Consider the following 26,690-nt stretch of genomic DNA (forward strand, 5'->3'; position numbering starts at 1 on the left):
GACATTGGTGTGCATTTTCAGAAGCACTGAAGGGGACCGCTTACCCGGCTTCCGCGGACGAGTACTGCATCTGACGGGGACGGTCCGCTTGCGTGGCGTCACCGACCTCCCCTACCAAGAGGTAAACACACTGCTGCCGTAATATCATGGGTTCCTGAACGGTGCCGACTTAGTTTGCCATTATCTGCAAGTGGTACCTTTAGCGAAACGCGACACTGTTGAACAGGAAAATAGCGTAGGAGAGAATTGAAAAGCAGGTAGGTTAATCAACTAGAATCTCAGTTGGCTGCACTTTCAGGAGAAGGGGGCTAAAGTGATCATCACAGAAATAATATGCCTTCAGGGAAGTGCACGAGGATGGTAGTACATGGGACCACTAAGCACTCAATAATTGCAGTATATTTCCGCAGATGTGCAGTACAAAACTTGTAACATAGCCAGTGTAACGAATAGCCACGTAGTGAAGGGACACGTTTATGACACTTCCCAGCAGGCTGACATTCCCACTGCCGCCAGGGAAGTCGTCGTCGAAGCTACGGACGAGGCTGCGGGCGTGAGGAGCACAGCGAGACGTAAGCATCAGAGGAATGAGTGTTTGGATTATCGGCAAATGTGTGTGCAGTTCGTAAACTTTAATGTGTTTGCAGAGGCAGAGGATCCACCGCGCGGCGCATCAGTCACGGAAAGGGTGGCCGCTGCACCTGGTAAGTTTTTGATCCTCAAGCTGTTAGAGAAAATAAACCCTCGTATTTTATAGAACTAGCCCAATAATATGGCCATAGCCACTTTTATGCATACCATAAAATGCAGTGCAACTGTAGAAAATGGTGCATGCTTTCAGTGTTTCAACATCCTGTACGGCCACCACGTCGACAGCGACCGCGACGGGTGGACACCCTCACCACGATGTCGCAGTGCGTCCGCAGCTTCGAACAGGGCGACGAGATGCTCCAGGTTGGTATATCCTTTGGTGTCATTTTACATGAACGACAAATATTCTTTATGGTCTGTTATCATTAGTGAATCATGAATCTGAAAAACAAACAAACTTGGGATGTAAACAAGAAATATGCGTTGTATTCAGGGTTCGGTATCGTATCTTGCCGACTATCAACCGCCGGGAAAAGGTTGGTTAGCCCTTAAAAGGGCCATTTGGTGGTAAGAGATGCATTTGAGTAGACGACGGAAGAGTAGTTCCAACAGGGCTTTGTCCAAACGAAGAGGGCATAGCTTGTACACGAGGCTTGACACTGCCAAAGGATACTATCAGGCCAGTCGCTCTTCAACAGAGAGGGAATTGTTGTGCACGTTGCACTTCTTGACAACAGCAGTTTCCAGCCATGAGCTGGTTGCGAGTAATCAACTCATGCGAACAGTTCCACCACGATTATTCATTTCAGGTGCTGCGGAGGATTGAAGAATTTACTACCCGCCTCGCTGTCGCGGCAGAGAGGACGGCAGCGGCTCAGGAGGGCATCCTGGAGCAGGTGTGCTCTACGGCACGAGACATAGGTTCGCACCTGGATCAAGAAAGAAATTGTTTATTTTCACCTTTTCAATGTCACTTTAGTCATTTATTGTGTTCTGTTTTGTGAGTTCAGTTTATTTTATTTATTGAGTTTTACTAGTTCACTATCATTTGATGCATTAATTATTGCTTCACTTTGAATTTTAGGGTTTAACTTTCATTGTTGCCTTGTATGAGTAATACATGAGCATTTTTTGGACGAAAGGCGTAATGCGTGCACCCATTTTTGTTCTTTAGTATTTGCCTCTATTTATGCTTATCCAGCTGCAACGCCAACGTGCTTTTTATTTACGCATTTCGAAGGTGCCTAGTCATTCACACTGGAATCATTACAAATAGTTGATTGCTGTGTAGGGGTTTTGTACTGTGATATTTACATTGCGTCGCTATATGTTGTAGCTTACTGCACTCATTATGAAGCGTTACCGCATAGTGTTTGTACTGATATTTCATTTCGGCACAATGAGGCTACGGTGCAACAACTGCAATGTGGTCTTTTTATCAGAGCACCAAACTAGTCACTCTTCAAGTTGCATAGTTTTACAAATGAAAATGGCCATCATTGCACCACGCCGGTGATTGGTTTCCTCTAGTCTTCGTTCCAAGCGAGTATTTGCAAGAATAAGTTTCATGTGTGACACGTTGTGGGTGCTGTGAGATTGTAGAGCCAATTCATGTTGTATGTAATTTGTTTAATCACAGCTGGCAAGTGCACTCACCTTTTTACAAATATGATTCACCTGTTTAGCATCGCACTACAATTGCCGTCGAGAAATGAATGCTTCTAGTCAGTGACTCCATAACACTGAGAAGGGAACTGTCAGGCATACTTTCTTGCAAGGTCACGTAAATGTAAGTGCAAGTTTTATGTGCCGTGATGAAAACGAATTGTGTGATGCTGATGTTGCATTGTTCTCACATGCTTTGCTACGTGTAGCTTGTTGTACTGCAAGGGTCGTGTTGTACTTGTCATCATAGCGTGTGATAAAGTTGACCTTTGTAGTTTTTGTGTTTTTACGTTAATTTACGTCTACCCATTTGAACATGATGTGACGAGTAATGTTGTCCCAACACTCAGCGTTCCATTTTTTTTTGTGTTTGAATCCGCATTCATTACTCTTTACTTGCTTGCCTCGTCTGTGTATTCATGCTTGCAGGAAAATTTTGATACACCTAGCACAAGGGGTCACTGCAGAGCGGGGGAGCTACCTACGCTCGCGTGCTCTTTTTATTAAAGTTTATTCTCTCTCTCTCTCTCTCTCTCTCTCACTAGCAAGCATATTGCCTCGTTCCTACCAATGTACACCGAGCGTCCGAATGCGCAGGATGCGGCGGTTGCGATCATTGTAGTGTTTTATGAAAATTGTGCAAACCTTTCTCTGATGGTGACCATGAGCACAGAGTGCCGATCATATGTACTGCTTCCATCAAGTCTGTCATGACTATGATGGGTCAAGGGATGCTTCTATTTCGTGTGATATTTAAAGAAAAAGCTGCACTTTCACGTTAATGCCATGTTTCATGTTGCACTAGGAAAGAAGTAATTTGTGCCTATTCCTCATTACTGTAACCCCGAACTATTACAAAACACGTGTTCGGTGTATTGACATGAGTAGAAAGTAACTACTGCATATACATGTACATCAAGTGGCACATCATAGGACGCACACAACACATACAAGCTGTTGTAGCATCGTATTTCAAATTTTTCACGTGGAAAGAAGCATTTTTTGATGTGCATATTGCACAAAACAATGCTAGCTCGGGAGCAGCAGCAAATGCAGTTTTAGATGCGAGAGCATCTTATGCTCGGGGCAGTGTCCGTTCTTCGGCGTCCGCACCCATACTGCGCATGCGCAATTCTCCCTCATTCTCCTCTCCTACGCAGGTGTGCGCTCTCCTCCCCTCTCCGCCACAGGTATGGCGCAGCAAATCATTGCATATCTCTCTCTCTCCCTCTCTCTCTGAGGGTACGCCGGTAGGCGGCGCAGTATAAAGCGCGCGTTCGCTGTGCTTTTGTCATTCTTTCTCTGTGCAACGATGTGCGAAACGCCATGAACAACGTCGGCGCCGCGGAGCGGAGGAAGGCTCGGGAAGCCGAACGTAAACGTCAGCGTTATCAAGCTGACCCCGGGCTCGGAAAGTCGAAGCGCAACGGCAGCGTCGAGCGGCAGCTCCCGATCCCGAAGCGACGAGGCAACGCGAATCTGCTGCCAGAAAAGCAACACGTTCGAGGCCATTACAACGCCCAGGCTTCGACGGTGCTGACGCGCGGTTCAAGCGCGACTTCCTCGATCGGAACTTCGGGCACAGCTGCAACGTGTGCGACCAGCTTTTTTTTTTTTTTTGGTTCAAACTCGACCCTCTGCAGCAAGACCCTTTGACGCTGCACTTCACCGACCACAAAGCCATCGTCTTCAAGATACCGCGCGCACCGACGATAGGAATCACGTACGATCTCTAAAGACGCAACAACCCCGTACAAACGTCTCCTCTCAATACATTCTCTCACTCTAACTTTCATTGGGTTGTGTTGCCAAGTTAAACGAAACGGAAACTCGATGCGCACCCCCCGCGGTGCTTTCGCATCCCACCATGGTTGCCCGTAGGGTGAGCTGTGATTTTTTCACAGATAAAGGGGCATGACGCATTGCCTGAAGACGGCTTCACGAGTACTACTGTTAATAAGTGACAGCTTGAAGACTTGCACAGTGGAGAGGGTACAATTGTTTCCGAGTCCGCGGCTGTGGTATTCCGTTTTAAAGGAGTCTTTGTAGAACTTTGTTTAAATTATCATAATCTGTCGGATGTGTGGATTTGGAACATTGACCATCCATATGGAGGTGCACTTGATGTGTATACAAATTCTTTAATGTATTTTCCACTGCACAAACACAGCCCTGTGATAGCCTAGGGGCACTGCAATTTGTATAAAAAAGTACAGTACAGCAACATAATTGCGTCGTTAAGCATAAACTCTGAAAAACCAGGTGCATTTCTCAGTACGTCGGCGAAATCAGACAGCTAATATACATGGAAATTAGATGTCATGCAGTGATTCTTACAAGCATGACTGTGTTAACAGTAAGTCAAATTTCAAGTTTTCTTTACGCAGAACTACAGGTGTCCATGTCTGGTTCCATGGCGTCTGAGGAAATCCCTGGTTCGTCGCCATCTGTTACTTCTGTTCCTCGTCTGCAATGACAGTGGAAAAACAGCTCTTTAATGTGACATTTGACATTGCTACATGCAGATGCTATTACCAGTAGTCAGGTGGCGGCCAGTCATTCATGCCTACTCGCTTCACATTACGCTCATCGTGGTGCACATGCTGTAGCAAAATAAGCTGTGTATTTCCACTCATCTCTTGAAAAACATTCTCAATGTTTTCTCTTGTACTGCTCTTTCAGTTGCTCTAAATGCCGTTTTATTTTGTACTAATATTTGAATTTTACTTGGTTATCACAGGCCATTCTCGCGTTGGTTTCGTTTTTCATTCTTCATGTTAATGTTAATTTTATGCCTTTTTTGAGTCTACTTTGTATTCCTTTTATGTATTTGCCTTGTACGGCGTCTATTGTACCGTTGCTCTGGTTTATTATTTCGGTACTGTAGTATATTGATACGTCCCCGTCACCCATGCCATTCGGGGCCTTGCGGTATTAAAAATAAAGAAAAAGAAATGTCACATCTACCAGCATGCAAGCTATGTTGTGAATTAGCACTTTTTGCCCTCATTGCCTTGAAAGTACAATTTCGTACAGTTGTCAAGGTTTCACTCACAGATACAGGTTCATGTTACGGTAAAGCATTGTATAGCAGAAACTACATTGTTTACCCGTATCCTAAATGTAAACTGAAATTTATGTTACCTTGATTGTCATCCATGCTGCACAGCACTCTGAAAGAAGTTTACCGTTGCAGACCTGATTATTGTGGCATGAGCCAGCCTATTAAGTTTATAGGTCGTGTACACCTTAATGCCATGACATGCAGGTGTTCAAGGGCTAGCGTATTTTCCGAACAATAAGTATTTTTTGTAAGGTTTCGTCCGAGCGTGTTATACTGTGATGCGACTTATACAGCATAAAACCATGCACGATAACGCAACCAATATAGGCGTTTTCTTCCTGAGCACTCTATGCCGCAGAAGCAGCGCCAGGGAGGTGCCTTACAACGCCTTGTAAAAGTTATTCATACATCCACGATGGTGACCTGAGCAATGCTGCCGGCTGAAGTAGCTCTGACTAGTATAGCTACGACAGAGAAAGATGCCTTTGATGGCTTCAACCAAAGTCCAATGAGCGTTCGTACTGCATGCTATGGGGAGTGTTGGCTGAACTTTCTTTGCTGCTAGAATAGCAGCTCTTAAAAATTTCTAGAGAAATTTTGTGAACTTAAGTATAGCATTTCTAGATTAGCGGACAAGCGTGCGTACCTAATCATGTTTCATCATACCAACCAAATTAAAGTAGTCTTACTCCGGTGTGACTTGTCGATTTAATTTTTTCTTTGAAAATCGCAAAAAGTGTATCTTCCGACTATACACAGGTGCAACCTTTAGTTAGGAACATATGGCAATGCTGTGTTTGCGATAACTAAAGATCAAACATTGAGGCCACAGAGATGTTCTGATTGTCCATTGCCTGCCTGAGCAAACAGCGTGTGAACATGGAGCTGCCAGCTGTACATGCTGAGCATGCACGTCTCATGTGAAACTTTCGTGTGCCTGTGTGTTTTTGCAGGCATGAAAATAAACTGTTCCATTGCCAAAATAAACTTACCACAGGTTCCGATGCCACCTCCGTCAACTCTAGCAGGGCTTCGAAGTGGGGCCCTTTGATGGTGGGGACATCAGGCGTCCCTGCTTCTCACGCACGTCTTTCTGCTTTCGCTTAAAAATGTCTCTTAGGTTTTTAATTTTTTTCTCTGCAAGGGTTACTGCCAAATAAATAAGCAATTGTACATGGACAGCAACATATCGCACGAAATACAGTATGCTATAAAAAAAAGCCTCTTCTCTCCTTTTCTTTCTAGTGTGTTAGCTGCAATATTTCTCATTTTTTCACAACGCTTATGTAAATCACAGAAAACGTTCAAATATGCCTAGCTGTGCAGCCTCGCAAATTGTAACAGCGTGCGAAACGCCATTGCAAACCGCACTTTGCCGCGCTGTTTCCTTCACTAATGAACACAGCTTGAACGACGGAGCCTCGCGGATAACACCAAGTTCCTGACACCTCATGCGCGCTGATAAATTTTGTACGTAATTTTTGTGCCGCTAATTTCCATGCGAAAAAACCGGGAGGTGCTGCATCACAGATGACGCACTAGACGTGCAAGTAACAGCGGATATTTGTAAAGATGTTGCTAACAGATATAAGCACGATAAAGCTGGCAGGAAGGCCGTGCGTACCCGAAATAAAGAGGAAGGGATCGTACAGTCAAGCATTGGGCCGCGATGTTGTAGCGTTGCTTTTTCCGATGTGAGACTTCGCCCGGTGAACAACGTCCATCTCTGACCATACACGGACGCTTCAAAAGCGGGAAGACATTAGCATTGAAAAATGCGTCACAACGCGCCTCTTCCACATTCCACATATAGTAACAAACACGAAAGTATATAGGACTTTTTCCAATCTCCCTCCATGCGAGGTCCTTCTTAATTGCTACGGTCTTTGAACAATGAATGCAACTTATTGTAGAGGCAGGGGCACTGTTTTACGGCATGTATGAGCAGCTCCGCCGAATACTCAACAGCTGCTATGGTAGCGTGCGCTTTGTATTTGCCGCGACGCAGGAGGACGCCGGATGGTGACACAAGATCACATCTGGTGCGCCGTTGATTGGTTTATCAGTGTTGCGACCACGGTCGCGCGACTGAAAAATGGAGGACTGAGCGACTGGGCCAAAACAGACGCTTTTCGAGACTGTTTCGAGAAATGGTCGCTTTTCGAGAAAAGCGACCATTTGCAAACAACTCGGTCGCGCGACCGCTGTCAGTCGCTGGTGTGATTGAGCCTTTACCGTAATGGCGCCAAGACGACCGCAGCCGCTGAGCAGCGCTAGGATTTCTTAACGCAGAATTGCAGGTCTCCATGTCTGCTTCCATGTCTGGCGTAGTACTGAAGAATGATGTCCTCCTAGAGACCAGAACGCATCATTCAGATAACTTTGAGGAGATTCTACGTAAACTTTTTTTTAAAGCATGAAGTGCTTTAAGCACGAGTTGTCGGCCATCTTCAAGTCACTTTGACCCAAAAGCCAGTGCCGTTATCTTGGCACGCAAACGAATATCCGGGAATCGTAGCGAAATTGAAACGATCATCCGGGCAACCAGTCAAAAGTTTAGAAAATGCGGTCTCTGCCCCCAAACCTTTGTACAGGACTGCATTACATACGCTTAGTGCCCCAAAAAGTTACAAATAATATGGCTTTCGAGTTCTTCCTAAAGTTTGTTCACAATATCACTCAAGCTGTAACTTCTAGTACGCTGTAGTTTTGTCTATTTCCAATAGCGACGCAGAGCCAAAAGATGACACTTAATTGGCTCTGCGACAGGGTTGCCTGTGCTCTTACGAACGCAAGCGGTCCGTTAGTTCCGCGACGCGGGTTTTGCGTCGCCTCGTGAGATGGCACTACGCTGCGTAGCGCCTCCTTCTGGCTGGGCAGTGCGCTCCGTCACCTTGGCGTCTTTCGCTGCCTGTCGTGTCGCCTTCAGCCGGTTTGCTTCTAGCTGGGCACCGTCCATATGAACTAGGGCACAGTATGGCGTGCTTCGGTGTGGTGTGGTGGCGTGGGTTGTGCCGTTGCGAACATGCACTACACGAATTTTAAGATTGGCGAGTCTCCAACTAATCTGATTTGCCGGTAGCCATTTCATGCTTACGTCTACTCTCTATTATGGGAGAGCCAGTTTTAAAACCTCTGCTAAAGTTATTACCATAAGCTATTTCCCACAGCTTTTGGTGCATAAGGCATCGGTCTTTCAATCAATTTGCATGGCAGACCACAGGCTGTAGCCTATTGCTGCTGTTATGCAATTTAATTTTCAGAGCCTTGTTAAATTTTCTTCCCTCGCGAGTGTTCCGAGGCGTCAGAGCACGGCACAAACCACATGCCTGTGCCTCTCGGTAGTTGGTCGCACGTTTTGTTTTTCTAAATTGCGATAGACTTGCCCTGAAGGCATAATTATTGATGTGTATATGTGTAGTATGTGTGCTGTGAGGCCTGTGTTGTGTATGAATTGAATGAGTGTTTTGTAGAATCTGTTAATGTATCCAGCGGTCGTAGCTGGTTGTGACACTGTGCAGAGGCCGGCTTGCAGTAGGAGACGCGAGCGTTCCGATTGTAAGTGTGGACATGTCCATATTAGGTGGTACGCATCTGTCTCCATCACTGGGACGGATCAGTATGGACACGTAGCACCCAGAGGTAACTGCTACCAGTTCCACGTTGAGATCAAAGCCAGTGTAAGGGCCACCCTGGCCTGAAGCCTCCTAAGCACAACTGCCTCTGCCCTACGAAGGTGAAGAGGGAGGGAGCAGACACGGTGGGATAAGAGCGCGCCTGTCCTACCGTAGAAAATTTTTACGGGCTCGGAGTGAGTTAAGGGGTGTCATTGAATGCAGTGTACCTTGACGCAAGTAGCTGTTTCACTATTCATAGTGTGTCTCGCAGATTTGCATCGCCTTGTAAACCTTGAGTTCCTCAATAGCCGCTAAAGAATCAGTGAAGATATCTAGTTGTTTGATTGTAGGAGCTTAGGTGTGGCATCTTCTACAGCGTCCTGGATGGCTTGAAGGCCCATTACTAGAGCGCTGGCTTCCGCAGATAACGCTGGTGACCGCTGATGAAATTATGCGTATAATTGAGGAATGATGTCCTCCCGCCGTCTGGTAGGATAGCAGCGTCGGTAAAGACTTTGCAGCTGTTGGCGCATGATGCATCGATGCGCTTAACAATTACTTCTGCTCGGTGTTCACTCACATTTTACGACGCTTGAAGAAGTACCACCCATTGATGACATCACTATCAGTGAGGAGGGAATACTATAAGTTTTGCTTAAACTAGACGTCAAAAAGTCATTTGGGATAGACGGAATCCCTAACGCTTTCCTACACCGATATGCTGAGTGGTGCGCAAAATTCTTATGCTTAATATTTAGGAAATCACTGTCACACGCCGAAATTCCCAGTGATTGGAAATGCGCCAGAATAACCACAATACCCAAAAAGGTGATCCATCCATTGTTACCTCTTATAGGCCAATTTCTCTTCTCTTCACTTGTGCCAAAGTATTGGAACACATTATTTTCAAACACACTTCCAACTTTATTGAAGATAACAAAATAATGGATAGTCGCCTAGCATGGTTTCCGACGAGGAGTGTCTACGAAAACGCAACTACTAGAGAGCATTCACAACTTTGCCGCAGCGTTGGATAAATCTGGTCAGGTTGACATCATATTCCTTGACTTCGAGAAAGCTTTTGACCGTGTCTCGCATCCTGAAGTTCTTTTGAAACTAAGACAACTACTTAAGAACGATTCCCTCATTGCATGGATCGCAGCCTACTTGTCTTTAAGGCAGCAATCTGTGTCCACAGACGATGCCAGTTCAGATTCTGCCTCCGTTCATTCAGGTATCCCCCAAGGTTCTGTTCTTGGACCGTTATTCTTTTTGATCTTCATAAACGACATTGCTCAAGACATACCGGTAAAAATCCGTTTATTTTCAGACGATTGCATCCTATACAACGAAATCCACAGTACTAACGACCAGGTTTCTCTTAACAAAGCCTTATCCAAGATTACAAATTAGTGCACTTTGTGGCAGATGCAAATAAACCACAGCAAAACGGTAGCAATGGCACTTACACGTAAGATGAATCCACTCACTTTCACTTATAGTATCAGCGGTACAAATCTGTCTGGAGTTTCAAGTTACAAATACCTAGGGGTGGTTCTGATCTTCTGATCACCATCTGATCTTCTTTGGAATGATCACGTCACCTACATACACCAGAAAGCCATGATACAACTAGGTTACTTACGGCGAACACTTCCCAAAGCTTCGAGCGATGTAAAACTTTTGGCCTATAAAACGTATATAAGGCCAACACTCGAATACTCTGCGACAGTATGGGATCCGCACACATATACAAATATAAGGAAACTAGAAAAATATTCAGCGAAAGGCAGCAAGGTTTCTTTTTAATTCGTACAGGAGCAAAACATCGCCAACTGCTCTGTTAATTTCTGCAAATCTGGAATCCCTACAAACAAGACGCTATCGCAAAAGGCTAAAGACATTCTACATGATATACCATGATAACCTTGGAATCGACAAACGCACGTATTTGAAACCTCTTACACTGCGTCCCACTCGTTCTTTCCACTCAAATAAAGTTAGCGAAATTTCTTGCAAAACTTCGTGACTCCGTCCATGCTCTGGAAGGTATATGACACTTTTGAAGGACCTTTTTGGACTTTGTTGGTAGCCATGAGGATGCTGAAGTTGCCTTTACCGTTGTACCTCCTTCTTCTATGTCATCATCACCCCTCATCCAGCCTTTATGTCCCCGTTCCCCCCTCCCCCTCTGCAGAGTAGCAGGCTAGAGCATGCTAGCTCAGGCCGACCTCTCTGCCTTCCTTCAAATAAATTATCTCTCGATATCTCTCTCTTGCAAAACTAACACTTGCATGAATTCTTTCTTCCCCCGTACCATCCGCGATTGGAATCGTTTGCCCAGAAAAGTAATCGAGAGTTCTTCTGTTGCCGCCTTCACTGCCGCACTTGAAAATGTGAAATGATAGTGTTTTATTGTCAATCGCCTAGCAACGTTCCATGAAAGCGTCGCACTTATCTCTTGCTGTTCTTTGTTTGATGGTTTTCCAGTTATGTTTTCTTGATACTACGCACCACGTTGACATGTCGAACGCATGTAACCAAATACTTTTTTGTTCATGTTGCCAAGTGTTGAGCAACGCTCTGTCTAATGCGTCCCCACACGTGTTCACATGTGAACTATGCCATCTGAAATGTTATTATTGTATTCAGTGCCGTACTTGACACACCAAAAGCATTTCCCCAGTTCCGTTTGCTTGTATGTGCGCTCTTTTGTTGTTCGGGTACATTTGTACCGAAAACTGTAAGCCACTCCTTGCTTAAGGCCTGGAATTCAGGCTAGCAGTACTCAATAAATAATAATAAAAAAAATGCCCTGTGTGCGATGGATGTTGCCTGCAGTTTTGTATTGTTCCCTTTTTTTTAATCCTACTGGTATCCCTAACAGTTCTCTGTTCCCCTTATGCAATGAAGGACGTTAGCGTTAGTCTCCTCGCTTTCTACCCGGGCAGAGAAGCTAGAAAAAGCCAAAATGCACAGTGTACATCGCACCTTCCGCTCCATCGAACGTGCTGTTACACGCACACCTTCTAGGTCCTCCACCATTTCCTCTCGGAACAACCGCAAAGTTTCTTTCTAGTGACGAAAATGCTGTCAAGTGGTCATCCAACATGTCAAACGCTGTGGGTCCCGTGAAGTGTATTCACGCATGAGAAGTTGATAAATTTCAACAAAGTGCCATCACCTGTGAATATAAGTCAATAGCTGGAATGTTACACACTAATATTTTTAGTGCAAGTTAGCACTGCAAATGTAATAGTGACATTACATGTAAGTAAAAGCATTAAACAAAACTGCAGCTTTCTTTGTCAACATTCATTCAACTTACGGCCTCTTTTTTAAGTAATACATGTTTATGCACACATCACGTTCAATAGTCTCTACATTACTATTGTACTGATGATTTTCAGTTTAGAAACATGCGCCATATCACGGGCACACCCAGTATATCAGAGACATGTTGCAAAAAATATCGCATCACCTTGTGAATTATGCGGCCGGGCTATCAACGTTGTAGCGCCTAGGGTCGCGTTATTGTGCGAATTTTCTTCACTTTTTTATTTACTTGTTTCTTCTATCACCTTTTATTCCCTTTCCCCAGTGCAGGGTAGCCAGCCGGTGTTTACACTGGCTAACCTCCTTCTCTTTCCTTCCCTTTCTCTCTCTATTTTCTGCGTGTGCTCTCTAAAGCATATAGGTTGTTTAACAGCAGCAGCTGCCATGTGCCAGGATATGGCGTCTGGCTCGCTAAAATTCTTTTTGGTCGCAGTCTTTACATGCGTGAATGTTAACATAGTGTCACTTGCGGAGCGAGGAAGCTCCCTATAACCCACGCTGCCTGTAATATCAGTTATGTCAAACGAAGCTGACTGTTGAACAGGTATGATGCGCCCTGTTTTCATGATATCGCGTATTGGCCCTTCAATGACTAATAAAAAAATAGGATGCTTTTTTCGCAAGGTCAGGCACCTGAAGCCGAGTTTTGCATTCGTCACATGTAACGTGTGCGACCTGTTCCAGAGGGGCAAGGTACGATGAACAGCTGTTGCAATAAAGTGCCTGGCTTTCTTTGTAGCAACACCGTTAAAATGTTGGAACAAAGTATACTTTGATGTTGGCAGCAGCGTTCCTTCGGCAACGTGCGCATGGAGGAGCATCAGTAGGCTTTCAGTTGCTCCTCCTGAAGCGTTGCGGCGAATGTTGTGCCCCATAAGGAGAAGGCTTTCAGCTACTGTGACCTTTGAGCGCGGGTAGAATGACTGGACCTGTCACAGGGGCAGAAAAAGATTCATGTTAAAAACAGTCTCAATCTGCCTCACTTACACATTGCTTAAATCAAAACTGAACGTATAATAGCCTGACCAAAAAATAGGCTTGCGAAATCAAGCTTTAATATGTCTTAAATGACAGTTTTCATTGTTTTCTGATAATTTTATATTCCTGAACTTATTACAGTTCCTTCCAGCCCATGTATGTGAGAACCTATAATCAACTCGGACCGCTGCAGACGGTGACTGTTTGCTACCTACTACAAATAGTGGCTTGTTACCGCTGAAAGCTCAGCTAATTTTTAAAAACGAACATGAAACATCTGTTCCTCACTTGAGTAATTTTTTTCTTGTGTCCACATTGTTTATGCGTCGTTTCATCTGCAATGTAAACTCAACTCACGGTAATTCTAACGGCTTGGAGCCAGATATTTCTGTATATTACCCGACATTGAGTTACACAAAATTGGAGATGAAATAAGAACCTAATTTCATTAACGTAGTACAACCGATGGGGTGGTTTGATTTCCAAAGGCGAAACTTAAGCTATACGTGTGGGTACTGTTCATTGAAAAGATGTTTTAAAATCTTGCCAGCTCAGCGTCCGCCTCCCACAGCGTGCTATCTGGTCCTTCGCCTTCTGCTGCTTCGTGTAATTCACTTTCACTGGAGCTGTCGAAGTCATCAGTGCTGCAGCGAGTCTCAAGTGTGTCCGAATGCAGTTCACATGACTCGTCAAAATCCATAGGGACGCTTTCAGCCTGTATAAAGTCTCGGGACGGAGCAACGGTGTGCCTGCAAAAGCATTGCTTTCGCAGCTCTCACAGTCTCTACCTGGGAGCACGTTCATAGATGTTCCGCAGAGCGGTGTCCTGCGGATCGGTCATCACCGTCGGTATCGGCCGACGTCTTGGCACGCGATGGCTTGAGCGAACCGGCACTTCAATTTCTAAATTCCAAAGGTATGCGTTATACTTCTTTTTGGTGTCATACCCGCGCGTTTGTTTGGAACAAGAGATGCTCAGTCTAGCCCGAAGGCGCTCGCGGATCGCTCGATGTGACTTCGAATGTGACCAATGAACTCCTTCCTGGAAATAGACAGCACACGTCGTTTATATGAAAAAAAAAATCAGAATGTGTTCAATCCACAATGCGAGTGATTGTTTATATACGAGGCATTACTTGCATTATTAAGCAGGTTGAATGACGATGTATCAATAGTCGGAAACTCGTCCCTCTAGTCATAGGAACTTAATCGTAGTGCTGAAACGCCTTATAATGGGTCAGTCATTCTCCTGGTCTCCGCTGAAGGTTTTCCGCCGCCACAGGCTCTTTCTTAGGCGAGAGGGAATGTAGCGCTATAGTCAGCAAGCGTAAAGAACCACAAGGGCAGCTGCTAACTAGAAACAAAAAAAAATATTTTGCGACGTCCCCTCATGGGAGGCTTAGGCCCTGCCATCATAAAGTGCTGGTTCCACAATAAAAGTTTATTCCTCCTCCTCCTGAGGCCACTGAGGTGTTCCTGGTGCGAATTCCATTTCGGGTGTAGGGTGTGCTTCTGGAAGTATCCGAAGTTTAGGAGCGGGTGGGTTCGCTTCCAGCACCTACCACAGCCTGCATTCTGTTGTGCAGAGAGCTGTATAGGGACCGACAAATGTTCGTGTTTGGTCTAAGCCGCATCCACTCCTCGTGGACAATAGCCCATGGCGCTTCCGCTGAGAGGGCACGGAGCTGTCCGTGGGCCAGAGCAAGCTTCATTGTTGCCCCAGCCGTTTTCTGTGACATTGAGGTCAGGCGGCTGTGGAGGCCATTCGAGGACTGCCACGTCCCGACTCTAGAAACGCAGCAGCCTTTTTCGACTTGTGTATGGGCGAGTTGTCGTGCTGCAGAATGAAATCGTATTCGGAAATGGTCCCGCAACAGGGTATGGGAGCAGCACATCGTCCAGAAGGCACCCTACGAATCCGCATTAAAGAAGGTTCTGGATTCTCGCGAGGGGTCCCAGGCCTTCGGCTGTCACGACGCCCCAAACATTCACTGCAGACCGACCGCTGGCTGGGATTCGCCGCATGAACTCCGGCGTATACCTACAAAATATAAATATCTTGTTCGCGTCGTTACAAAATTCTGATGAAACCATTGGCTACAAGGAACAAGTATTGAATGGTTTTCCTTTAGCTTTGTCTGATGGGCGTGCACGGGCTAATACTAGTTTTCACTTAACGCTCTTATGAAAAATATGAAAAATGGGGCCTCTGTTTTCTCAGTTCATTTGTTATCGGAGATTATTACATATTCCCAGATTCTGGCACATCGTTTCTACGTATGCGACAGTGCTCGTAGAATCGGGTGTCTAATTGCTACTATTTCTTAAGGAGCAAGACTATTTTACAGAATTCAGAAGTTTGTGCCCACTTTGTTGCATTCAGTGCAAGTATATTTCGGTAGTATAACTTTGCTAAACTTGGTCAAACTCAAACTGTTGTACTGGCGGCATGCACGGCTGATCATGTTTGTCCGCCCAGCGCTCTGTTTAAAATTTTTAGTTGGATTAGTACAACATAAATTATAATTCTATTCCATTTTGTCGTGTCTCTCTTACCCCATGTGCAGCTTTGGGACGTTCAAACTCAGATATCATTGTTGTTATTAATATTATTGCGCTCTTGGCGCTAGCGACTTATTTATTGCGAGGCCAATACCCCCTGAATGCGGGTACTGCGGTACTTCACAAATATTTCACAGGCACTAAATTCGTGGCAGGCACTGTACAGTTGTACTCTGGCTTCAGGGATCTGCACGTTTACTAACCGGCATTCATGCCATATGCATTGGAGCAAGCGCATAGTGCGGTGGCAAAGTGCAGTGCGGCTAATGGAATGCCAATATTATTTAACGCAAATTTGAATATGCATTCGGACGAAATGCACGTTCGCACTTTCTAGGATACGACAGCTTGTGTACATTGTGCTTACCGGCAGTTTTGGGGCCGCCAGACTCGCTGCCGCTGGTCCAACATTGTGGTAAATGAAGATTTGTCCGTAAAGGCGACCTTTTTCCAATGGCCCTCGGTCTATTGTTGTTGCTGCCGGGAAAATTCGAGGCACTTTTGCTTGTTAGCCTCACTCACCATTGGCTTCTGAGCCGCTGTTCTCGATGTGAGGCCCGCCGCCTACAAGCGTCGCTTCACGGTTTTTGACACACCTACCACCCCGGCAGTGTTCTTAATTTTGTGAACGCTTGCAGTTGGACGGTCCACAGCTGTCGAAGCAGTTGTTTGACACACCTACCACCCCGGCAGTGTTCTTAATTTTGTGAACGCTTGCAGTTGGACGGTCCACAGCTGTCGATGCAGTGACCACGTCGTCTTGAGTGGTAACGTTTGGCCGGGCTTTACGTGGAACATCCTTATTTCGCCGCTCTTTTCGGTAGGCTTGGACGATTCGGTTCACCGCTGAGACCGGCCGATTTGTCATTTGAGATATCGGCCTTTGAGTGTAGGCTTGTAGCTAAGATCTACAATTTGTATTTTCTCTTATGGAACGCGCGACATCGCTGTCTTCCCGAACGTTCGTTGAAACGTAGTGTAGCCCTGCTAGGTGCAAGCCATTATATTACCGAGCGAGTGTGAGAAAGAATCAACGAAAAAAAAAAACAATTCGTAACTGATATGCTCATAGCGTGACGTTGCGTCAGCCGCAAAAAGTACGCTGATTAGTCTGGTGGCTTGCGCGTTCAAAAATAATCCTATCTTTCCCTTGGACAGACCAGACAGCTTGGAAATTATCGCAGCCCCGTATCAGCGTCACCAGCAGATCAGAGTGCCATGCCCACGCTGGCATGAACCGCCATAGCGATCTTGGGAAGCGAAGACGGGTGAGGCGACAGGCTTACTCAGGAGGGGCCACCAGAAAATTGGAGGATATAGTGTCCAAGGTATAGCTCGTGGGTTGAGCGTAGAGAATTGATTTAAAATAGTGGTCTTGCGTCGTACGGTGTTAGAATGTGGAGGTAATGAACGGGAGGACGCTGTCGCAGTCCTTGGGATTTTATTTCACATTGAGAACATGTTTAGCATACTGGTGATTTCTCTGTTCGTGGCGTTTAGCAAGGCCATGAGTTTGGGGGTGGTAAAGAAAAGAATGCAGAAGTTATGGACCTCAAGAACGGAGCTTTTCCACTACGGTGGCGCGTGGAACTGGTGACCACTATTTCATTGCCCGCGTAGGTCCATTGCGGGGAAAGACGGGTCGGGCCAGAAAGGATACGTAGCAGATGGCAACAAAGGGTAAGGCTGCTGTCTCCCAATAACTAGCCAGGTAGGCAGCGCAAGCGACGATGTATGCATTATGCAGCAAACTAGAGTGGGACCAGTCCAGGACTACTGACGGAGAGTAGGATGATCGTGCTGGGTGCGTGAGAACCGCGTGTTGGGCGGCTGCTTCAACCGTTTGGACAATGCGCAATAATCATATATATGAGAATAGGCAATACATGGCTTGCACGTGGCGTCACTTCCGCCCCAATCAAGCGCCGGCGTCCATGCTGGCGACCCATTCTTCGTTTCGCAGCTGTCCGTCCGTGCGGTCCATACCGACAAGTGCCTTGCCTGTGAGGCCTGACCACTCCCGACACGCTGTGAATTGTTTCCTTATCTATTCGGGAACGATGTCTCCTCCCCAGAGGAGTGAGCCATTGAGTGCAGGCTATTACTCTGAACTTCTGGCTTCGGCGCGCGTACGAAAAGGTGAAAATGTGCGACGGTATGGACCCGTACACGCTGCGACCGGGCGTCGACACGACGATCGACGTGAATGTGTTCCCTGAAGTGACCCACGGGGATATCGTAAACTATCTAGTTTACTCCTCCAGGTTTGTGACGTTGGAAGAAATGAAAGCTTTCAAATCAATGGAAGCACACAACTATTTCACCAGCGGGTGGACGAGAAGCCTGTCTGCAATGCGTTTACGAGACGAAAAGGTGCTTCTCCTCGGAGAGGTGAGCTCAAGAACCTTTTCTGGCACGTTTCTCGAAAAATAACCTGCCATTGTTGTGATTTACGTGGAGTGAAAAATAAATCGTGCACCTGCATGTGGTGGCACCGTTTTTAGATGACGGGCAAACTTCAAAGACGCCCGCGTACCAAAATTTACCGAGCATGTCAGTAAACGCTACGAGGTTAAAATTCCGCCCCGATTAGTCTGATTTCCACTGTAAAAATACAGTAATGAAGATAAAGAATGCCTGTTCTTTTACACTGCTCTGTTCGCGGCCAGGTTATCTGGTGTGCATACGCCCGTTTTTCTCTGACCTCGCTTTCTCTGCCGTCGTAGCTCGCTGCGCTCGTAGCGATCCGCATCTGCTTCCCTAATGCTGTAGCCAAGATGCAGCGACGGGGCCAAGTCTGGGTTCGTGCTATCGAAAAACTCGGATGGCGTCCCTGCGAATCAAAACATTTCACTTCTTCAGAGCGTAGTCCTTGCTTCCCACGAACATTTAGTTCACGGCACAAGCCTCTTACCTGTTACGAAGTGCGCTCCGCACACACGTAAATTGGGGTTCTGGGGGTCCAGATCGGCTCGATTAATGCGAGCCAGCCACAACGTGCGCCGATTTGTGCTGAGCGTCTTAGAGCGCTCGCACCTGTCTACGACGATCCTCGGAATTCGGAAGAAGTTCGTGTTAGTAGGCTTCTTCTTTCGCCTGGAGCTGTCACTACGGTTGGAGCAGCCAACGACTGAGCAGAAAACCATATTGAAGCTGCGAGTGGTCGCGAACCAACACGATGCGAGCTGACAGAGGCGGTGGTAAGCAAGCAGTGGCCCGGCAGTGGCGCGTCAGCATGGCCGACAGGCATCTCACGGCGACCGGATGTGACGTCGGTGCAAGCCATGTATAGATATTGAGACCAAGGTCGCGCGATCGAAACCCAGCAGCTGTGGCCGAAATTCGGTGGAGAAGGAATGCACGGACTCTCGTGTGCTGAGTAATCTCGGCGCACGTTCAAGAACCCCGGGTGGTCGAAATTACCCGGAGCCCTCCTCACCAGCGTCTCTCATCGGCAGTCGCTTTGCGGCGTTAAACAGCGTATACCAAAACCAAGCCAGTCCTGACAAGTTTGCGACAATACAAGCATTTAACTGAGATCATGGCACTGAAAAGAGGAAGCGCTCAGTTGTACGCAGAAACTACACAACACGCCGCAGTGAGTGAAGTGCGCTTTCCCGCAACGCGGTCGCGGCGCGCCCAGGCCCTACAAGCATGCCGAGTGTTACGTGTGCTTCACAGCAAAGCAAGCACGGCGAGCTCCCTCGCTTTAGCACCGCTTCCGAGCCCCTGTGCGCCGGCGCCGCTTAGCTTCGATGCGCGGCCGCGCCTTGTGTGCTGGCGCCACAAAAGTTATGGGGTTTTACGTGCCAAAACCACGATCTGATTATGAGGCGCGCCGTAGGGGGGGGGGGGGGGGGGGAGGGACTCCGGAGATTTCGACCACCTGGGGTTCTTTAGCGTGCACCTAAATCTAAGTACACGGGTGTTTTCACATTTCGCCCTCATCGAAATGCGGCCGCCGTTGCCAGGATTCGATACCGCGACCTCGTGCTCCGCAGCCCAACACCACAGCCACTGAGCAACCACGGCGGGTCTGTGCTGGCGCCACGCGTAGCGCCGCTATGCAGTTGGTGTCCCTAAAGGGACCCTATACAGTTACTACGCGCCCACGCTGCGCCGTGTTCGCACTAAGAGTTGGACGACCCTGTACATCCAAAATGATGTCAAAAGTGAAAGAAATGTGTGAATAGTGCCCATGTACATCAAAATCCGATTTCGAAGTTGACTGCATGCTCACTCCTTCACAAGTTTTGCTAGCGTGCCCGTTCGGCCGTTTCTCCGCGACCTGACGCACCTGTACGCGCACCCTCTACCTGGCATAGTTCGAAAGGAGCAGCCCTCGACAGTTTCTTCGTGCTGCTGTTGTAGTCGCAATTATCTAGCTGGTTGCGTTTCTCGCGCGCTCCTTCCCGCGCAAGCTTTCGCCTGCGTTCTTACTGCGCCTCGGTAAGGCCAAATCGAAACGCGGCAAGCGTTCAAGTCTCGACACACTATCTGAGCATGGAAATGGCGGTTTTGGCGGTGAGAATGTCTCTACCGTGCACGGAGTGGCCGGCGAGGAGGACATCGAGGCATTCTAATCTCGGCATCCTTTTCCCTGCCGCGCAGTTTAGTGGTGACGGCTTGTGAGATGAAGTTGTGCTGTCAGCAACGTGGCTCGTGGACTGACGGACACACCTTCGTTGTTGTTTCTTGAGCCTCGCGGCATTTTCTGTAAAGCTTGGCCGAATCATTCCTAGAAAGCCAATTGGAGAGTGTCTTAGGTTTATGCGCAGGCGCAGGGCCTGTATACCATCTACCCTCATGTACATGGCATCTGGCAGGAACCAATCATTTTCAACTGCACCACCATCAAAAGCAAAGGTGTTTATTGGTGTACTTTCTCATACAGTCCTCCAAATGTGTCTTGTGTGCTTCTTGAAGTGTCTTCTTCAATGAGGCAGACTCCACGAGACCCGTCGGGGCACCCATCCTCTGCTTTTGTGGCTCCCGGTCCCCGCGAAGCGTAGCTTCCTGCAAAGCGTCCGCGATCGGAGAGCCTAGTCGCTAAAGTCGAGCGAAGGCCTTCCCTTGACACTCCAACTCCAACACATGTGACCTCTGCTCGATGAGGCGTGTGAACAATGAAATCCAGGAAGGAAGCCGACAGCGAAAGAATACGGTTTATTTCCCCTCTATAGACACATCCTCCTGTAGTTTTCCGGTCAAGTTTCAATTGTTTGAACAGTTCGAGAGCCGGAGGGTGCGTACATCCATATTGGCACAAGTAGTGTAGATGTACAGTTAAGTTTTTACCAGTGAAGCTGTTTAAGCCAGGCGTAATTTGTGGTTCGTGGTTCGTATCAAGAAACGGCCAAGAAAGAAAACATACTTTCTTGCCGAGGCGAAATTGGAACCCGCGTATCCCCGGTCGCAAGGTGACCGGGGATACGCCCCCCCCCCCCCCCCCCCTGTTGATTGTTCGCCGTTGATTGTCACCCCTAAGCCTTCCCACTCTAAGAGCTTGAATACTTCTTTTAAGCATGCAGTTAATAGCATTGGAGAGATTGTGTCTCCTTGCCTGACCCCTTTCTTGATAGGTAACTTTCTCCTTGTGGAGAACCAAGGTTGCTGCGCAATCCTTGTAGATATTTGCCAATATATTCACGTATGCATCCTGTACTGCTTGGTTACGTATTGCCTCTATGACTGCTGGTATCTACTGAATCAAATGCTTTTTCATAATCTGTGAAAGCCATAAAGAGAGGTTGATTGTACTTCGCAGATTTCTCTCTATTACCTGGTTGATGACACGGATATGATCTATAGTAGAATATCCCTTCCTGAATCCAGCTTGTTCTCTTGGTTGGCTGAAGTCAAGTGTGGCCCTGATTCTATTTGAAATTACCTTGGTGAATATTTTATACAATACTGAGAGCAAGCTAATGGGTCGATTATTCTTCAATTCTTTAACGTTTCCCTTCTTATGGATGAGTATAATGTTGGCGTTCTTTCAGCTTTCTGGTACACTTGAAACGCTTGCGGCCCTTTATACGCAATGCCTTACGACTTCAAGTATGATATCTCCTCCATCCTTGATTAAACCGACTGTTATTTTCTCTTCTCCAGCAGCTCTTCCCCTGGTCTTGTCTTTCAAGGCCCTTGCAACTTCATCGCTAAGTATAAAAGGGGCCTCTGGATCCTGTTCATGACTACTTCGAATGAAAGTAGCTTGGCTGGTCTGGGAACTGTACAGGTCAGTATAGAATTCTTCCGCGGCTTTTACTATGTCATCGAAATTGCTGATGACATTACCCTGCTTATCTTTCAGTGCATACATTTTGCCGTGTCCCATGCTTAGTTTTTTTCTCACTGATTTCATGCTGCGTCCATTTTTTACTGCTTCCTATATTTTCCACGTTATAATTTCGGATATCCCTTACTTTCTTTTTGTTAAGTTTCGACAGTTCAACGAATTCTATCTGACCGCTCGAGTTTGACACTTCCATGTTTTGCCGTTTCTTTATTAAGTCATTTGTTCCTTGGGAGAGCTTACCTACTGGTTGCCTTGGTGCCTTACCTCCCACTTCAACTGCTGCTTTTGAGATCAACCTAGTTACGGTTTCATTCATTACCTCTATGTTGTCTTTATCTTCCCTGTTCTAAAGCTGCATACTTGTTGGCGAGCACCAGCCTGAATTGGTCTGCTTTTACCCTTACTGCGTCTAGGTTGGCCTGTTTCTTTTCTTTATTTTTTCTTTCTTCAAATTGAGAGAAATCCTAGACCTCACTAACCTATGATCACTGCACTTTACCCTACCTAACACTTCTACATCCTGCTCTGTGCTGGGATCGATCGAGAGTATGAAATCAGTTTCATTCCTTGTTTTTCAATTAGGGCTTTTCCAGGTCCACTTCCTGTTGCTGCGCTTCCTGAAGAAGGTATTCATTATTCGGAACCTATTCCTTTCTGCGAATTCTACCATCTCTCCTCTAGTGTTCCTAGAATCGATGCCGTAGTTGCCAATTACTTGCTCGCCAGCCTGCTTTTCCCCCACTTTTGCATTGAAGTGGCCCAGTATACCGAGTTTGCACCTTTCTCATTGCTAATTCTACATCTTCATAAAACTGTTCTACTTGTTCTCCATCGTGACTGGAGGTTTGGGCGTAGGCTCATACAGCCTTCATTCTATACCTCCTATTCAGCTTTATTACAACTGCTACCCTCTCGTGGTAGCATGAGAGGGTAGCTGTAGAATTAAATAATGTTGCCGGCTATGGTGGATGAAGAACGAAGAAAACGAAGATCGGACGCGCTCGTCTCAGCTCCTCAATTTTTCGCCTCTTTTTGCGCTAAAAGCCCTGGAATTTGCACCAAAACTGTCGAGTGCGTGCGGAAGTATGCCGGGACCGTTCTGACACCGACTTTTCGGGCCGGCAAAACCGATTTCTTCGCTTCTGAGGTGACTAAAGACCCGGAATCGGAATGCCCAGCCGCCGTACTAGGCCTGACGGCGGAGCGGGGAGCAGCGCATCGGCTACTAACACCCGACCTGGGCACAGCGATGGAAACGCAATGGATAACGACCCGGAAACCCCAAGGGATAGCATGGATACGGACGATCAAGAGTCGAAAAGTCAACTGGGCTCTGAAACAAATCGCGCCGAGGATTCCCCTTGGTCTGACGAGGCGATACAAGTGGATTCAGCCAGCGGCGACGAGAGCGAGCATTATGAAAAGACGAAAGCAAATGACGACGAACTCAAAAACGGTCAGTGGCAGCTCGCTATATCGTTACGGGAACGTAAACGATTAAGGAAGCAAGCGCGGACCCTCGAAGGATCCAGGCAGGCGAGCGATTTTCAACGGGCGGGATCGTTAGGCATAACGACAACAACGGCGGGCGCCGAAACCCGCGGAATTTGGCGAGAACAACACATGTAGCAGTAACGGAACACCTATGACGGAGCACGGCCGCAGGCGCGATGTAACAGGTGCGACGAGAGGCCGCCGACGCTCACGAACGGCGACTCTATCTAGGAACGATATGAAAATTATAATACGGCCCAAACCAGCGCTCGTGGTGAGACTTGAAAACATATGAAGTAGCAAGAGCGATTCAACGTGCAAGTGGAGATGCGGAAACGTGCAGAGGTGAGAAATTCCTGGTGCGTCTCCGCAGTGGATCCAACATCATCATCTCAAGTACTCCGCACGAGCAAGTTGCAGAGAAGGTACTGAAAATAACAGCACTGGAACTCAACAGCACCAGACATCTTGTGAATACCTACATAGGTGACCCGTAAAACGAGGAATCGCAGGGAATTGTGGGGCGCGCCGTCTGCTAGCAGCTTCCGGTTCGACGGACGACGCGGCTGCATCGGCGGCATGCCCGGCGCACGTGTTTTTCTACGCGGTTTCAACTGTCAGTTGTGCGAAGCCTTCCGTCCGCTTTGTCGACCAGCAATGTCATACCATTCGTGCAGCTAATTTCTAGGTTTCAGTTCACCTTGGGCGTGGCGATGACGAGCCAAGAAAGGCAAGGATACGCTTTTATTCATAAAGGAACTCTGGTTTTCGTTTCGGCGCCCTTTTTTGTTTCTGCCAGGTTTAGCTCTACGACATTTGCCGTTCCTTGGACGCACCGTCACTGACTGCTCTGCCTGCAGGTCATTCAGACAGGTGAAAAAGTTGTTATCCGATAATTTATCAAGCGTACAGAAGCAATACTTAGAAAATCGGGTGCTGAGGCGATGGCTACAGTGGTGCATGCTGTTCTGTGATCGTAGCTAAAAACCGATATCGTCGGTATAACGGCGCAGCTAGCGCTGGAAATGATAACTTCGCGCGCTGTCAACGGCATTTCTCGGTCGAAACTCTAGGTTCATTTCAAGTAGGTAGTTTGACGTTTTTTTTTTTTGTCAACAATGGCCATATCACCGTCATATTACGGCTGCGCATTATCTCTTATCTGTGCTGAATGAGCTAAGGAGGGCTAGTTGGTTACGAGTATGATATATGCATCTCGCTGTGTCCCGCTTAAGTTCGCGCCGTAAAACCTCATTTCATAATACCTCTATATGTGCATGCGAGTACTGAAATAGTTCTGGTTACCTGAGTCAATGTTAGAGAAAGAAATATCGTGGGGAATCATTCCGTGTCGGCCCTTACACAGCTAATCGCCGCCTGATAAGTGGTACGGTACGTTCATTTTCTTTTTGTTCACAGATGGTCTCTGCCTTGTTAGAGTTTTGGAAGTGGTAGCCATTCCTCTGATGCTTGTGTGCAGCTGAATCAGCAAGGGTTGCTGCAAGGCGGTAGTTACATGCGTTCACCTTTAACGCTTGAATTTGAGCAGCCAACGGCTGAACAGTCGTCTATAGTCTTGCTAGGCACCTGCAACCGGGTAATCTTCGAGTGGGACAAAGCCGGACTGCAAGCACAAGTGGCTCAGTCAGCTAAAGCGTTGCGCTGCTGAGCACGAGCTCGCGGGATGGAATCCCGGCCGCGGGGGCCGCATTTCGATTGAGGCGAAATGCGAAAACGCCTGTGTCCTTGCGTTGTAGTTAAACAACCCCAGGTGGTCAAAATTAATCCGGAGCCCTCCACTACGGCGTACCTCATAATGATAACTGGTTTTGGCACATAAAACCCCAGAAAGAATCACGGACTGCAAGCGCATCAATGGAATTCAACGGCGAAGCGGTGGCGGCGGCTGCGCTGACTCGAACCGGAAGCAGCTAGCAGACGGCGCATCCCACAATCCCTCGCTATTTTACGGGTCACCTATAGAACGTGAAACGCCGGAAGAGGAACTTCTAAACAACCTAAGAGTGCGCACCCAGGGCGTCACAATCGTCCAGGCGCGCATGCTTCGAAAATCTGAGACGGAATTGATAACCTTTGACGGATCCATTGTGCCGCGTTTCGTGTATTACCATGGTGGTGAGATGCCTTGTGTACCTTACCAACCCACGAGACAATACTGCAAACTGTGTAAAAGCCAGGGACACAGGACAGACGTCTGTCCGACACCTACGGTGAATGTGTGCAGTGACTGCTGACCTAAAGACCCACCAAAAGACCACGAGTGTGTTCCCGAGTGTGCCCTGTGCGGAGGGGCTCATCCCACAGCGGCAACGGAATGCACAAAGGGACTTAAACGGGTACCCCAACGGGGCAAACCACCGCAACAGCCACCGAAATATCAAAACGGTCAGCAATCCAAAGCAATCCTTAAACGCCGATGTTTTATTTCGGATCGAGCGGACTGGGACCTATCGGAGGGGACCGACGCGGTATCACGCTCTAGGTCCCGATCCAGATCCAACTCCAGCTCGAGATCCAGATCCAACTCTCGTGACCGCTCCAGCTCTAGAGAGGGCAACCGAGGGAAGGACCATGTGGCAGCCCAACAAAGGCAACAACATGACATGAGGGACAAGAATAAGAAGAGCAAGAAGACGTCGCAGAAGCAGCAGCAGAAAAACAGGGTAAGCTGGGCAGCAGCAGCCTCCCAACCTCCTCCACACCACACGCAAACAACTACTCACACACAACTCTCACGACTAGAGAAAGAATTAGAGTTAATGCGCGTAAGGATTGGGTATCTAGAAAGAGAAAATAGGCAACTTAGAAGCCAACAAAAGCAGCAGCAACAACAACCGCAAGAGAAATCCACTCGAACCTCCCTGGTAGGGCAGCAGCAACAACACAACGCATCAAGAACGAGCGAAGACTCAGTCACGATATTGTGTCTGAAAGAAGCCATAAAAGAAATAATTCCCTCTGTCATCGAACAAGTCATGGCGCTGGCAGACAGAAAAGTAGAAGCTATGGAAAAGAAAATCCAAGTGCAACAAATAGAATTCACAAAAGCATTGAGAAAGCATAC

The 26,690-nt window shown here is 47.2% G+C and overlaps 1 protein-coding gene across 1 annotated transcript; it reads left to right on the forward strand.

Annotated features, from left to right (window-relative positions):
* The first annotated feature begins 474 nt into the window (after positions 1-474).
* On the forward strand, positions 475-6,371 carry LOC119454275 (uncharacterized). The gene is made up of 4 exons (XM_049668012.1): positions 475-704; positions 842-954; positions 1,401-1,539; positions 6,274-6,371. The coding sequence occupies exons 1-4, from the start codon at positions 611-613 to the stop codon at positions 6,369-6,371; spliced, it is 444 nt and encodes a 147-aa protein (XP_049523969.1). The 5' UTR covers positions 475-610.
* The last annotated feature ends 20,319 nt before the right edge of the window (positions 6,372-26,690 follow it).

Source organism: Dermacentor silvarum, chromosome 5 (assembly GCF_013339745.2).
Source record: "Dermacentor silvarum isolate Dsil-2018 chromosome 5, BIME_Dsil_1.4, whole genome shotgun sequence".
In the NCBI taxonomy this organism is placed as follows: Eukaryota; Metazoa; Arthropoda; class Arachnida; order Ixodida; family Ixodidae; genus Dermacentor; species Dermacentor silvarum.